This window comes from Moschus berezovskii, chromosome 10 (assembly GCF_049115385.1).
Source record: "Moschus berezovskii isolate FMDL1 chromosome 10, NW_MosBer_1.0, whole genome shotgun sequence".
Classification (NCBI taxonomy): domain Eukaryota; kingdom Metazoa; phylum Chordata; class Mammalia; order Artiodactyla; family Moschidae; genus Moschus; species Moschus berezovskii.
Genome location: NC_142469.1, coordinates 68,187,717 through 68,203,034, shown reverse-complemented (window position 1 = coordinate 68,203,034; position 15,318 = coordinate 68,187,717). Strand labels below are relative to the sequence as shown.

The window sequence follows — 15,318 nt, the reverse complement described above, 5'->3', positions numbered from 1 at the left end:
TTTCTGCCTCCTTCTGGTTGTGGCAGCATTTGGCCTGCAAAAAAGTTGTCGAGATGCTTGAAGAAGTGGTAGTCAGATGTGAGAGGTCAGTAGGTGAGAGGTCAGGTGAATAAGGTGGATGAGGTAAAACTTCACAGCCCAGCATGTTCAACTTTTGAAGCACTGGTTGTGTAACATACGGTCAGGTGTTTTGAAGAACTGGGCCCATTCTATTGACCAATGCCAGCTGCAGACGTTGCAGTTTTCAGTACATCTCATTGATTTGCTGAATATACTTCTCAGATATAATGGTTTCACAGAGATTCAGAAAGCTATAGTGGATCAGCCCTACAGCAGATCACGAAAAAGTGATCAGGACCTATTTCTGGTGCCAGTTTGGCTTTGGAGCTTCTTCTCAGTTCAGCCACTGGGCTGGTCATTGCCAGTTGTAGGACACCATCCACTTTTCATCACACGTCACAATCCTATTGAGAAATAGTTCATTGTTGTTGCGTGGGATAAGAAAAAAATGACACTTCAAAACTTCATTTTGATTTGTAATCAACTCTTGAGACACTCACGTATCAAGCTTTTTTGCCTTTCCAACTTGCTTTAAACGTTGAATGACCATACAAGGGCTAACGTTGAGTTCTTCGGCAACTTCTCGTGTAGTTATAAGTGGATCATCTTCGATGATTGTTCTCAGTCGACTGTTGTCAAATTCTGATGGCCAGCCACTGCACTCCTCATCTTCAAGGCTCTCATTTCCTTTGCAAAACTTCTTGAACCACCATTGCACTATATGTTCCTGTATGCACTATATGTCCCACTGCACTATATGCACTATTGTTGATATTGCAAGTTGTCTCCAGTGCTTTACAACTCATTTTGAACTCCAATGAGAAAATCAAATTTGCTTTTTGTCTAATATCATTTCCATAGTCTAAAATAAATATAAAATAAACAGCAAGTGATAAGTCATTAGCAAAAAAAGAATAAACCAAGAAATACACATTAAAATGATGTGTAACATAACCACATTTATTAAGAATGTATTCCAATATCAAATGGCAAATTTCAACAATGTAAAAACCACAGTTACTTTTGCACCAACCTAATATCTTATTCCCTTCAAGCCCCAATATAAAATTTAAGAATTAAGAACACATGTCATTTGCTCTTTGCTAGAAGCATTTAGCTCATGCAGTTAACTACAATGTTTACTAAGAGAAGAATGAAGAGTTTTAATTACAGTTATTAAAAAAATAAAAATGATCTATTTTCAAACATTTGTCAATTCATCATTTGAAAAATTTAAAAACTTCTTTCAAAATTGACTGCAAACATACTTTATTTCAGACAGTAATAATGTATAAACTTCATTGTAATGCTTTTTTACTTCATTATAAAATTTTCTAATTTCTCCTACTGTTCAAATAAAAATATGCTTTTATAAGTAAGTTAAGCTGAAAAGTAATTATCTTTTCACATGGTTCAGGATATATGATGTTATAAATCCTTTAGATTTATATATTTTACTAAATCTATGAAGTTCAAATTTAATTTATATATTATGAGTAGTACACTTGCTTTAGCTTAGTGCAAAATCATTAAACTCTTTAATTAAATAATGATTTTTAAAGGTATGGCAGGCTTTTTCCTTTATTATGTAAATGATGCTTTTTGCATTTTTCTATGTTAAAAATGAATATATTAGTCTAATCTGTTCTCATTTCTCAAATAAAGTCTTCCTTGCTTTTGAGGAACAAATCAATCTTTCAGAACTTAAATCTCAAGTGTTTTGACATTAGACAGTGAAATAAGGCAGAATTCAAAGACACTGTGTGTTCTTTGTGATAATCTAGGATTTTTATTTGATTCCAGGTAACTTTGGACAATAGACATGATGGGATGTTTTCTCTTTGAATAAATAACAATTTAATTACACCACTGAAATAAAATATAGTGTGGGCTTAATACATTGTAAATATTACAGAAGTACTACTTCACTATAGTAATTTAATGACTGAAGCTACATTGAATAACAATCTTACTAATACTTGTGTACAAAGTTTTATTACTAACAAAGATATTGCGGCGGTTGCAAGGATGTTACCAGCTCAACAAACATCTAACAATACAGTATTTCTCTAAGAGGAAAAGTAATCATGTTTGATTTACAGACAATAAAGAGCTATGTTTTCCACTTGAAACATTGGAAATAAGAATCCAGATCATTTGGTATCTTGATTCATATTATTACAAGAAAAGGTTTCCTTCCTTGGGGATGCTGATCATCCCCAGCAGGCCTAGTTCACTAAGTTGATGTGAAGATAGCTTTTAGGATGCCACAGCAGTGTAAAGAAACTCTCCTATCTGAAAATTACTGATTTGTAGGCCACTGCTTAAACATCTGACTTTTTGAAAACCTATTTACATACATTCAGCCCAAATCAGTAGATAAAATGTTTTGTCTATATTACAGTATGCATTGTTAACATTTCATCAGAAGGCCAGTGCAAGACAATTGTTAATAACCATTGCCCAGCATTTAGGAGATTTTAAAATATCATACAAATATACAGTTAGATTGTGAGAAATCTAATTTTGCGCATGATATTGGTGGTCTCTTTTACAGACATAAGATGGCAGAAATTAATCAACAGGACAGTAACTAGAATGCTACTCATCAAGGGTCTAATTCTCTTCTGGAGGTTGGGCCTATTTCCTGCTGTGTGGGTTTAGGCAGCCACAATTCCATTACACTTAATGCCACTTGGGACTCAAAGTGATAGGGAATCTTGGGGATCATCTCAAGTGTAGGCATATGTCTGTAGCTTCTTCCAGATCCATGTTTCTTTTACACTTATTTCCTATGTAATGGAAAAGTAAGGGTTCTTAGAGACAGCCCTCTTTTTCTAAATGAAACTGTGGGTCTGGGATTGAAAGAAACCAAGCACGTTGGCAATTTCCCTTTCTGAAAACATATATGATGTTGAAATGCGTGGTCAGGACCCATATGTGAGCCTCAGAGGAAAGATGATAACTCTGAAGCTAGACCTTATAAAACGTACTGAAATCTACATTATATTTAAATCAATGGATCTCATTAAGGGACTAATTAATGAATGATACTAATGAATAATAATTCTAATGAGTATATTCATTGGGGAGAACATTTGAGTCACTTGGGTTAGGAAATGATATTAAAAGTGTCAGAGTGAATCAAACTCATTTAAATGTTTTAAAATGAAGACGGCATAACACATACAGGATGATATTTCACAGATATTTCTTAAAATATCAATAAGCACCAAGTTTAGTGCTGTCAGCCCCATTGTCCCTTAATTGATTATATATGATTAAGATCTTGTAAGCACAACACACTATAAAATCTACTTTGCATACACACAAATACAGTTTCAAAAATGAATCCTGAAATTTTTCTACCAATAACAAGAATTTCATCTTCACCAGGTCTTCGTAGCTGTGAAAAGAGCATTGCATTGCCTGGTGAGCTCAGAGATATGTGGATTCATCTTCAGGGGAATTTGGGACTAAAAAGTGGCAAATTCTTCAATGGAAACTAGAAACCCTGGTGAGTTTTTTCATAAATAATTATTTGTCCTTCTAAAGAGATCTTATTAATCTTCTAGCGCCCTGAGCCCTCATCTGCATATGACAGAGAGGTAAAGTGAAGGAACCAGACAATTAAAAGCATCTCAGCTTGGTCCACAAGCCATATTCAGCCTTATACTGCAAGAAATGACATTGCCCCATCAGGCTGCTTGGGTACCACATAGCTAGCAATCACCAGATTAGCTAGCTCTCCACTTTACATCAGGCTATGCAGGCCTATGCAGGCTATGCAAAAGCTACGTTTTATCCATTTAGGGAAAAGGTAGTCTGCAAGCAAAATTTGTCAGAGTCGAATGGCTTCTTAAGCACTATCAATGCTTGCTGTGAAACGGCCTAATTTGGAGCACCCATGGCACCACCAAGGATGAAACTGGAGCATAAGAAGAAAGCAAGCCATGTTCATCTTTATGCCTTAGCACCTCTGGCTAACCAGGAGCAGAGGAGAGCCTCTTCCTTAGCCCAAACCTATACAGGCAAAGCCAGGTGCTGGGTTGTCACCAAGGGCATCTGCTTGAAGCACAGAAGCAACCACATGACGTCCAGGCCTCCATCCCAAGGGTGTCAGCTCCTCACTGCCCTTTTCTGTCTCACTCACTGTCTAATTGGCCTTCTTACCGCATGAGCCAGATCTGGCAGTCTCACTCCAGTGAGCAAGGTATAGAACTACTTAAACTGGGATCTCGCTGCTTACACACACAACTAAACTGTTACTACTGGGTTTTCTTCTTCCTTTTAGAACCACTTCCCTTATAATGACTTACATTTCCATGGACTTGATCAACATTAGGTGATTAGAAACTAAAACACTTCCATTTCTTGACATGAACATCATACAGACTGTGACTTGACTGTTCATGATCAATGATTCCTTGCTAAACACTGGTCTTATGAAACATCTAAAGGTCAATTTAGTAATACTTGATCCAGTTTCAAAGGGGGAGAGTTTTGAAGGTTTATGGTCAGTGTTTTTATCATCAAGATTTCCAGAAGAACTCAATTTTAGAAACTGAATTCATGTGCGAGAGTGCAGCAAGAGGAACAGTATACACGTGGTCACAGTTTTCTCACTTTAAGACATTACTAAGAACAGTTACAGGATAGAATCACACACATACACACATTTATATTCACACATACAGTAGAATTTTACTAATCCAGACAATACTTCTTTTCAATTAAGAAAAAATGAAGACTGTTGTTTGGCCACCCAGGCATGAAATCTAGTTAAACCTGGAATATAAGGATGCAGTACTCTTCAAGTAAACAGCTATTGCACAGTGCTAACAACTTACATTAAGATCGACACATGCTGTCTTAAGAGGTCCAGTAAGAGCTAAAGACTAAAGAAAGTCAGTGATGTCAGCCAAAAGTCAATAAGTCTTCTCTCTTTTGTTCTGCCTGTAATCCATCACCCAGCAGAACAGTTAGAGTCCAGAAGATAATACGAGTCCTTGTATGAAAATGCAGGACTAAGAAAATTTTAAGTGTCAATGAGTTCTGCTCAAGACTTTGGACAGTCTTAAAATTCTTCTTGTTGGATTAACAGAAAAATAAAACTTTATGGTTATTTCAATGTCAAATTTTAATAGAGATTTTTGAAAAAATATTAAGGTTTCTAAAGTTAGATCATGGGCAATAATGCTTTAAAAAGTGGTCTCACTGGCGTATATCCACTGCTTAGGTTCCATTGGTCTCATAGAAGCCCACCCTGAAGTTTCGCTGAACTAGACAAATATAAATAACACATAGTAAACACTGATACACATCTCACAGGACACACTGCATGTCACAAAATAGCTCTACTTTAGTCCTAAAACTGTTGTAAAAATGGAGATATCTCAGATATCAGAAGTATCTCTGATATTTCTGGACAAGTACATTTCACATTATAATGAAAGTTGTGATTACAAAGGCATTACTCATTTAATGGCCTTTTTCAATGGGTCCTTGGGCTTTCAACTGTGTAGCTGAAAGTGTCTCTCTTATTTCATTGAGACTCTGCAAGGACCTTCCAGTCCCTGAAGCCACAGGCTCTCTTCCCTGTAAACCTCCAGAGAACTGAGTTTGAGGACCTACACTATGGAAACGTTAGAGAACTGATAACTGATCATGGTGACAATCACCTTTTCACTGAGCATGGTCAACTTAAAAAAATATAACCGATGAGAGGACAGACACTTCTGGGTTTTGAGCTTTAAAAAAAAGAGAGAGAATTTTTTTTTCTGTGCAGCCAGGGAAATGTCTGGCTCACAGAGCCTCAGCAGACGTGTCCGTGGACACAGACATGGTCACCTTGGCGATCTTGACCGTGCTCTTGATGCAGCTCTCCGCGGCCCTGTGGACACTGGCTGCATTGTTGGCGTGTTTGTGCAGGCAGTCTGAGTCCCCCATGCTGTTATCAAGAGGCTGTGCAGTGCCTTCACAGGAGGGGAACATGCTCCGGAAAGCATGTCTCAGGTCCTTGCTCCGCAGAGCGTAGATGATGGGGTTCACTGTGGAATTCAGCAGGCAGAGCATGCTGCAGAATGCAAACACCGTCTTAATGAGCTTGTTCATCTTCCCAAAGACATCGTACACCATGATCGCAAGCAGAGGGCCCCAGCAGATGATCAAAACCACCAGGATCAGGACCAGGGTCTTGGCCAGCCGAATGTCCATGCGGGCTTGGTCGGGCCGTGTCACCTGCACCTTGCCATCCTCAGACGTGTGGATGATGATGCTCTTCTGGGTACCACGCTGGATCATGCGGACGGCATGGCTGTGCGCCTTCCAGAGGATGTACATGTAGGCATACACGATGAACAGCAACAGCACGCTGGTGACCCCGATCCAGAACATCAGGTAGGTCTCGTCGATGAGAGGGAAAATGTCTGAGCACACGGATTGCAGTTTCTTGCAGTTCCAGCCTAGCAGGGGCAGCACAGCGATCACAATCGCGATGGTCCACATCAGGCAAAATGCCACCACAGCCTTGGGCCGGGTGACGATCCTCTTATAGGCCAGGGGCCTGTGAATCGATATATACCTGTCGATGGCCGTGAGGAATAGGCTGCCCACCGAGGCCGTGAAGGAGGCTGTGACGCCACCCAGTTTGAACAGAAACACGTTGGGGCTGTCTTTGCGGTGGAACACGTGGAAGTCAACGAAGCTATAGACAAAGATGACGCTCCCCAGGAGATCGGCAACTGCCAGGCTGCCGATGAAGTGGTAAGAGGGCCGGCAGCGGAGGCTGCGGGAGTGGAGGATGACGCACAGCACCAGCAGGTTCTCCAGGACCGTGAAGGTGCCCAACGTGAGGGACAGCACGGCGATGGCCAGTTGCTGGCTGGGGTTCAGGATCATGAAGCACTCCATGTCCATAAAGTTCTCCCCGCACTGAATGTTCTCGTCATTCTCCTTGTAGGAGGACAGGGACTTGTTGTAAAATTCTGTGAGGTTCACCTGGTCTGCTGGGACCAGCGGAGGGCTGTCCCCTGCAGTCATCTTTTCTTGGAAGGGACTTCCCCTGAAGGAAGTCAGAGGAAATTTCTGTGGGAAGTACCCTAATTTGGATGCCATGTCGCTTTTGATATCTTCGTACTGAATGTCATTGGCACCCACGTACAGGAGGTCTGTGGTGATGGTTCGGAAGGTGGTATCTGCCAGGCCGTCGAGGATGGACTTCATCCCCTCCGTCTTCAATCAGGCCACACACACAATGACTGAGAAAGAGCCCCGCAGCGGGGGACCCTGATGGGAGGGAAAACAGATAAGCGGAATGGTGAGAGAACCAGGAGAATTAAAACATACCAACCACAAAAAATCCCTGCAAACGACTGTAAACATCCCAACAATGCACCCTCACGTTATTTTATTCCTGTCTCTTAACATAGGTAAAATCCTTAGCCAATCATGGAACTGGGAGAATTAAAACACACCATCAACTGATGTTGGGGAAGACTGAGGGCAGGAGGAGAAGGGGGTGACAGAGGATGAGATGGTTGGGTGTCATCACTGACTCAACAGACATGACTTTGAGCTCACTCCCTGGGAGACAGTGAAGGACAGGGAAGGCTGGTGTGCTGCAGTCCATAGAATGACAAAGTCGGACATGACTGAGCGGCTGTACAACAACAACCAACAAAAAATCCCCGCAAATGATTGTAAACATCCCAACCGTGTACCTTCATGTTATTTCATTCCTGTCTCAAACATAGGTAAAATCCTTTAACCAATTCAGTCAACAAAACGAGTCAGTTCCTTAGTTAAAAAAAAGCTGCCCAGAGAATTCCTTGGCGATCCAGCCGTTAGGACCCCATGCTTTCACTGACAAGGGTGCCAGTTCGATCCCTGGTAGGGGAGCTAAGATTCCACAAGCTCACTGCTCCGTGAAAAAAATTAAATAAAAATAAAGCCATGCACTTGATCAACGTACAGAAAAATATACAATAATAAAAATAAACACATAATTAAAATTAAAAAAAAAAAAAGAAAAACAAGAAAAGCTGTCCAAAGTTGATGAGGTAGAGCACACACCCAACACATCCATATCTTTCATTTTGTAAGCTCTCCAGACTTCAGTCACTGCGTGAGTCCCATGTGGCTCTCCAGGGCCTGGTTGTCAAGTGAAGGCAATGTACCTTGGGTGTGGCTGCATTTCAGTTGTGTTAGGGAGTGTCTGCCACTTGGCCTCTACTCTCTCTCACACACACATGTACACACAAACAGTGTCCTGATGTTGGTGTGGGAGAGTAACCACATGTCACATAAGCTCTTCTCTTGAAGATTTGATGGCTGTGTCACACAGGTAAGACCAAGCATATAAGACAACCAAAGATATAAGACTCCACAAGAGTGTGGAGTCAAGGATTGAGTTGGATGGCCTATGTGTTGAGTATAAAGGCAGAAGAAGACATTGCTGTGAACTATAGGAAGCAGGCAGCCACGACAGGAAGATCCAGGTTCTAGCTCTGACTCCATCGGGCAAGTTTCCTCACCCAGAGAAGACATTTGAACTGCGCCTGAGGTGCACTTCTAGAATGTCTACACCAGCCAAGAAAAATGTTATGAAGGACAAACTTGCACTGAGGCTCACGAAACTGTGCTTCCAGAGAGTGACCGCCACCAGGGGTGGGGTGACACCAGCGAATATTGGAGGATGGGAGACAGGCTTGATTGCCCAAAACTTTCTACGTGGATAACAGTGGAAACAAGGATGGCTGAGAGGAAGGGTCCGTTTTCAGGGGTCTTTAGCTCTCAGCTGGGCAATTTGGTTCTGTTTCAAAATAAACGGTCAGAGAATTGGTTTTACTATTTATAGATATTTGTTTAAAATGTGGCTTTTAAGCTCTTCAGCTTATAAAAATCATTAGAAATACTGAGGGCGGTCCACAATATACAGTAAGTGCACACAAATACTGTCTGATTTGCTTATATGAGGTACTTAGAATAGTCAAATTCATAGAGTTAGAAAGTATATTGGTAGATGCCAGGGAGTGGGGGATCAGCGGGTGGGAAGGGGGCGTGGGGAGTTGGTGTTAAATGGTGACAGAATTTCAGTTTAGGAAGGTGAAAAATTCAGGAGATGAACGATGGTGAGAGTTGCACAACAATGTGAATGTACTTAGTGCCACTGAACTGCACAGTTAAATATGGTTAAAGGAGTATGTTTTATATTGTAATAAAATGGTAAAAAAATATTAAAAAGAAAATACTGAGGGCAGTCCAAGATGGCAGTGTAGAAAGATCTTGAACACTCCTCCTCCCACAGGGCCACTGGATCTACAGCTACAAATGGAACAAGTCCCTCTGAAAAATACCTGAAAACCAACTGAAAGGCACTTCACAATAAACTGTAAAAGGGCCACATCAAGACAGGTGAGAGTTAAATAATGTCATACTCCTGAAACTAACATAATGTTCAATGCTAATGACCTCAATATAAAGAAGAACTATTCGTAGCTCAATTGGTAAAGAATCTGCCTGCAATGCAGGAGCCCTGGGTTCAGTTCCTGGGTCAGGAAGATCCCCTGGAGAAGGAAATGGCAACCCACTCCAGTATTCTTGCCTGGAGAATCCACGGACAGAGGAGCCTGGCACCCTACAGTCCATGGGGTCGTAAGAGTCAGACATGACTTAGTGACTGAAACCAACAACCAACATTAGAAATACAAAGTGATATCTATAATAATTTTAAAAATCATTAAAGTCAATATTTTACTTACTAATTCTGGGTTTTTTTTGTTGTTGTTCCCAAATATATAATACAGTACTGAGGAGGGGAAAAGCTAGTCATTAGCTTGGATCCAATTAAAATGTTGAAAGAAATCCAAATCCAAAAAGGGGGGAGGGGATACGTATATATATATATATATGTGTGTGTGTGTGTGTGTTATTTTGCTATACAGTAGAAACTAACACATCATTGTAAAGCAACTGTATGCCAGTTGCTTTAAAAAATATTTTAAAATACTTAAAAATAAATAATAAAATTGTTCCCCTATTGAAAAAAATTCTAAATCTTCTAGTAAAATACAGAGATCCCACCTATATCTGAACTAATAACTCATTTATTCATTCATCCAACCAATCATGGAGCACCCACTGCGTGCCAGGGACTGTATGAAGCACTAGGAACAGAACAGTACCCAGTAAGAGCCCCTGACTACATGCAGTTCAGTGTAGCAGAGGAGATAGGCAGCTGACCCTGCAAGTACGAGAAAGCATGATGACAGCTACAGTCAAGGACATACAGGATGCTGTGGGGGCAGCAGTCTAGGGGTTGAAGGCGGCTTCCCCCAAAAGAGGATGTCTATGCCAAGAGTAAGTAGAATTAATGTGGGTGTAGACAGGACACAGAGGCATAGAAAATCATTTTAATGATTACCTTAAGTGTCCTGAAGTGCTTTTCATTCTGTTTAGTAACTGGGAATAGGCACAATGTGCTAAATGTGGCCCAACTCCCCACATTCTGCCACCTCTATGTCCAGGCTACCATCACAGCTCACCAGAACCTGAGCACCATCTTCACAGCTGGTTTTCCTGCCTTTCTCTGGACCGATCCCCTTCTGACCACTTTCCAAATAGCTGCTGTGGGGATCTTCATAAAATAGGTAGTTGATCATGCTACTCCCCTGTTTCAACCTCTTTGCCCTAAAGATCAAGTTCATATTCATTCACAAGGTTTCTCTTTCAGGTTCATGCTCTCCAGACCATCCGACACAGCTCTTCTCTCTGCCTTCTGTGTAGGCCCAGCTGAGTGCCTTTCAGATCTGACTCTCACTCCTTGTGCCCAGAGTTCTCCACCTTCTGTTCTCCCTGAGCAGAAAAGATCTCCACCATCATCCCAATTACCCACAGGATAAAGTCTAGTAAAAGGCTTCTTTCCCAAGGTCATCTAACCCCTGCCTGTCTCTTCAACCCACCTCTCGTCACTCCTGGACTTGCCACTTGCACCAGATAATTTGGCTCCATGAACACAGCAAGTCCGCTGCTTTTCAACTTGGTGCATTAGTTTCCAGCGCTTTTCATACTCCTCTGAGCAAACATCCTTTCCCTTTTTCCATCTGGTCAAGTCCTTTCCTGCAATTTGATGTCACCACCTCCTATAGCTCCCATGATCGAGGAAGTACCCTCTCTGGGGCTCCTAGAATATTCAAATAGAGTTCTGTCACAGTATTTACTTAATATTCTAACATGTGTTTGCATATGTTTTGCCCCTCCTACCCAATAGACAGTAAGCTCAGAGGGAAGGAATTTTATCTTAGTGTTTACCCACAGCATGTAGTGTAATGCCTACCGTATAGAAGGGGACCTATATATGTTGGTTGATTGAATATACGTATTTCAAAAGAGGAAAAGGTGAGGGACAGATTCTCCCAATCATGACAGGAATAAAGCATGTAACTTGAATCGAGGTATCTTGCCTAAATCGCTACCCAATCCATATGTGCTAGAAAAATGCTCTATTTAGATGAGGTCGTCGATATTTTAGGGCTTCCCAGATAGCACTAGTAATAAAAAACTTGCCTGCCAATGCAGGAGACATAAGAGACTCAAGGTTCGATCCCTGGGTTGCGAAGATCCCCTGGAGGAGGGCACGGCAACCCATTTCAGTATTCTTGCTTGGAGAATCCCATGGACAGAGGAGCCTAAGGGGCTACAGTTTGTAGGGTTACAAAGAGCTGGACACGACTGAGGCAACTTAGCTTGACTTTGATATTTTAAATGAAAGCTGCCTGTGTAATGATTGTTTTAGTTGCTCTGTTGTGTCTGACTCTTTGAGACCCCATGAATTGTAGCCCACCAGGCTCCTCTGTCCATGGGATTTTTCAAGCAAGAATACTGGAATGAGGTGCCATTTCCTTCTTCAAGGGATCTTCCTGATCCAGGTACCTAACCCAGGTCTCTCACATTGCAGGCAGATTCTTTACCCTCTGAGGCCCAAGGGAAGCCCCATGTAATGATTACCTATCCTAAACATACATGGGAAGCTTTGGCTAGACAGTGGTTAGCAGGAATATCAGCAATGTTTTACCAGATGGTGAACAAAGTAAGTATGATGGGTAAGTCAGGAGGGCTCCCTTCACCCCTTCATAGCCTGTAGCCCTTTTGCACGATCCCAGTGTGACCTGTACTGACAGTATGGAGACACCACTGGACCAATGGCCCTAAATCTCCACGGTTAAATTCTGGCATTACTCAGGAACTTACAGCTAGCTCCTTTTCTAAGCCGGCTCTGTACTCCTTCCCGCACCAGAATGGGGCAAGGCACACGGGGGCTGGAAATGGCTTGACCAGAGGCAGGAGCACAAGTGCACAAACCACACAGGCACACCCAGTGTGCACTGAGAGTCTGGTAAAGCCCGATCAAGTATCCCAGGGAGGCAGGCTAGCTGTGGAGGCTATAAAAGATGCAGAAAGAAAAGACTAAAGTCCAACAGCCACAATGGTTGCCCACCACTTCTTGGTTCCTCTCTTCAAGTCTCTCCTGAGTTCCCATCTTAGCCTGGCTCCACCTGCTCACTCTCAAGTGTCCTCAGGTTCCCTGTTCAGCCATCTGTCACATCCTTTCTCACAGCCTCAACTCTTCCAGAAAACACCCTACGTGTGCCCACCATTGGGCCACAACTTTTGAGTCAACTTTGCTCTTTGTGCAAATTTACATTTGCTGAACAACTCCACTCACATATGAAAGTGTTCTTATAACAGGAGGAACAGAGAAGAGCGCTATAATCTGTGAGAGCCATTAATGGCCCTGGCACATCCTCAAATCTCACTGTTGCTTCTCAACTCCCACCCATACTTAAAACACACAGCGCACTGGCCTAGGAGATGGTTCCCTGCTCCTTGAATCACCCTGCACACCTTCCTCCTACCCCTCCCTCTGTCTGAAATACTCATTTCCAAGGTCTCTGTTAGCTTATCTTTCTGAGACCTCCTTGACCTGCCCTTCCCTCCAGGCAGAAATAGTTCTCCCAATTTCCCCTCCTATTATAGACTTTATTACACCATTCTCTCATGAGTTTACATATTTATTTCCATAACTAGAATGTGCTTTCCAAACACAGGACTGGTTTCTTTTTATTATGTGACTCACCAGCCTGACACGTGATAGCAGGTGAAGGAGGGGGATGGTGGAAGCTGGGCTCCCTTAGAAATCCTCCCACAAAACTAATATGGTGGCAGCTGACTTTTACTGATGCGTGAAAGCCATGATTTAAAAATATTTATTTGCCTTTTCTTAAAATCAGAAGAGAGAAAGGTAATAAATTCAATGGACACTTGGCCTGAATACCAGTGCTTGAGCCCAGCATTTCAAAGCAGCTACTTGGGGCCAGTCCAAGACCTCCATCCGATAAGTCATCTTCTCTCAAGTAACTAACTGTCCCTTCACACTGCCTAATTAAAAACTAATTTCTTTGAAATTCTGATTATTTTTATGTACACATTCCACTCATATAATTCAAAATGTACAAAGGGATTTACAGCAAAGAATCAGCCTAACCTCTCCCTTTCCAATGTTCCAATCAACCAGTTTTCTCCTTTAGAGACAAGACATTTCTTGGTATCCCTTCCAGAGATAGTCCAAGAATAGTCAAGGAAATACATATACATTTATTCCCTCTTTATTTTCCTTTTAACCAACACTAATACATACAGTGTTTTGCATGTTGATTTTAAAAGTGTACGTGAAGACAGTTCCACAGAAGTACACGAAACCTCCCTCCTCATTTAGCAACTGAATTGTGTACCTGTTAGATTAATGTGACCAGCCTCCTAGGGAGGCAGACTTAGGTTATTTATCATCTCCCGCTATCACAAATAATGCAGCCATGTCATGTTTCACATTTCTTACCGTACTGTGAATAATCTTTTCAGACGCCCAAGTTCACATCCGAGACTTACCCTGGATTCCTCCTCCTTGGCCTCTATAATCAGGTAGACCACTAAGACTTGCTGACTTTTCCCTTTTTAAGCACATGTAGAGAGCTTATTATTATGTGCGGGTGGTCCTCTGAGTTTCTGATGAAAAGTAGACACCATCATCATATCCATTTTGTAGATGGAAGGTACAGAGAGGGTAGGTAACTTGCCATTCACACAGCTAGTGGATGGCAGGGCCCAATTGAAATCAGATGTTCTGGTTCTAGAGCAATGCTGTCCCATAAAAATGGAATGCAAGCCACACAGGCAATTTTTAACTTTCCAGTATTAAGGGTACTGTGTGGATCACCATAAACTGGAGAATTCTTAGAGATGGGAATACCAGACCACCTGACCTGCCTCTTGAGAAATCTGTATGCAGGTCAGGAAGCAACAGTTAGAACTGGACCAGATTGGTTCCAAATAGGAAAAGGAGTACTTCAAAGCTGTATATTGTCGTCGTGATTATTTAACTTATATGCAGAGTACATCATGAGAAATGCTGGGCTGGAGGAAGCACAAGCTGGAATCAAGATTGCCGGGAGAAATATCAATAACCTCAGATATGCAGATGACACCACCCTTATGGCAGAAAGTGAAGAAGAACTAAAGAGCCTCTTGATGAAAGTGAAAGAGGGGAGTGACAACGTTGGCTTAAAGCTCAATATTCAGCAAACTAAGATCATGGCATCTGGTACCATCACTTCATGGCAAATAGATGGGCAAGCAATGTAAATAGTAAGAGACTCTTATTTTGGGGGGCTCCAAAATCACTGCAGATGATGACTGCAGCCATGAAATTAGAAGACACTTGCTCCATGGAAGTAAAGTTACGACCAATCTAGACAGCATATTGAAAAGCAGAGACATTACTTTGCCAACAAAGGTCCATCTAGTCAAGGCTATGGTTTTACCAGTAGTCATGTATGGATGTGAGAGTTGGACTATGAAGAAAGCTGAGGGCCAAAGAATTGATGCTTCTGAACTGTGGGGTTGGAGAAGACTCTTGAGAGTCCCTTGGACTGCAAGGAGATCCAACAAGTCCATTCTAAAGGAAATCAGTCCTGAATATTCATTGGAAGGACTGGTGTTGAAACTGAAACTCCAATACTTTGGCCACCTGATGCGAAGAACTGACTCAAGAGAAAAGACCCTGATGCTGGGAAAGATTGAAGGTGAGAGGAGAAGGGGACGACAGAGGATGAGATGGTTGGATGGCATCACTGACTCAATGGATATGAGTTTGAGTAAGCTCTGGGAGTTGGTGATGGACAGGGAGGCCTGGCATGCTGCAGT

The 15,318-nt window shown here is 41.9% G+C and overlaps 1 protein-coding gene across 1 annotated transcript in view; it reads right to left on the bottom strand.

The window, feature by feature from the left end:
- Positions 1 to 991: 991 nt before the first annotated feature.
- CNR1 (cannabinoid receptor 1) overlaps positions 992 to 15,318 on the bottom strand; it is a 30,910-nt gene continuing 16,583 nt past the window's right edge. The window contains exon 2 of the mRNA XM_055433441.2: positions 992 to 7,347. Coding sequence (XP_055289416.1) covers positions 5,866 to 7,284 — 1,419 coding nt within the window. The 5' untranslated portion in view covers positions 7,285 to 7,347 and the 3' untranslated portion in view covers positions 992 to 5,865. The remainder of the gene's footprint in view (positions 7,348 to 15,318) is intronic.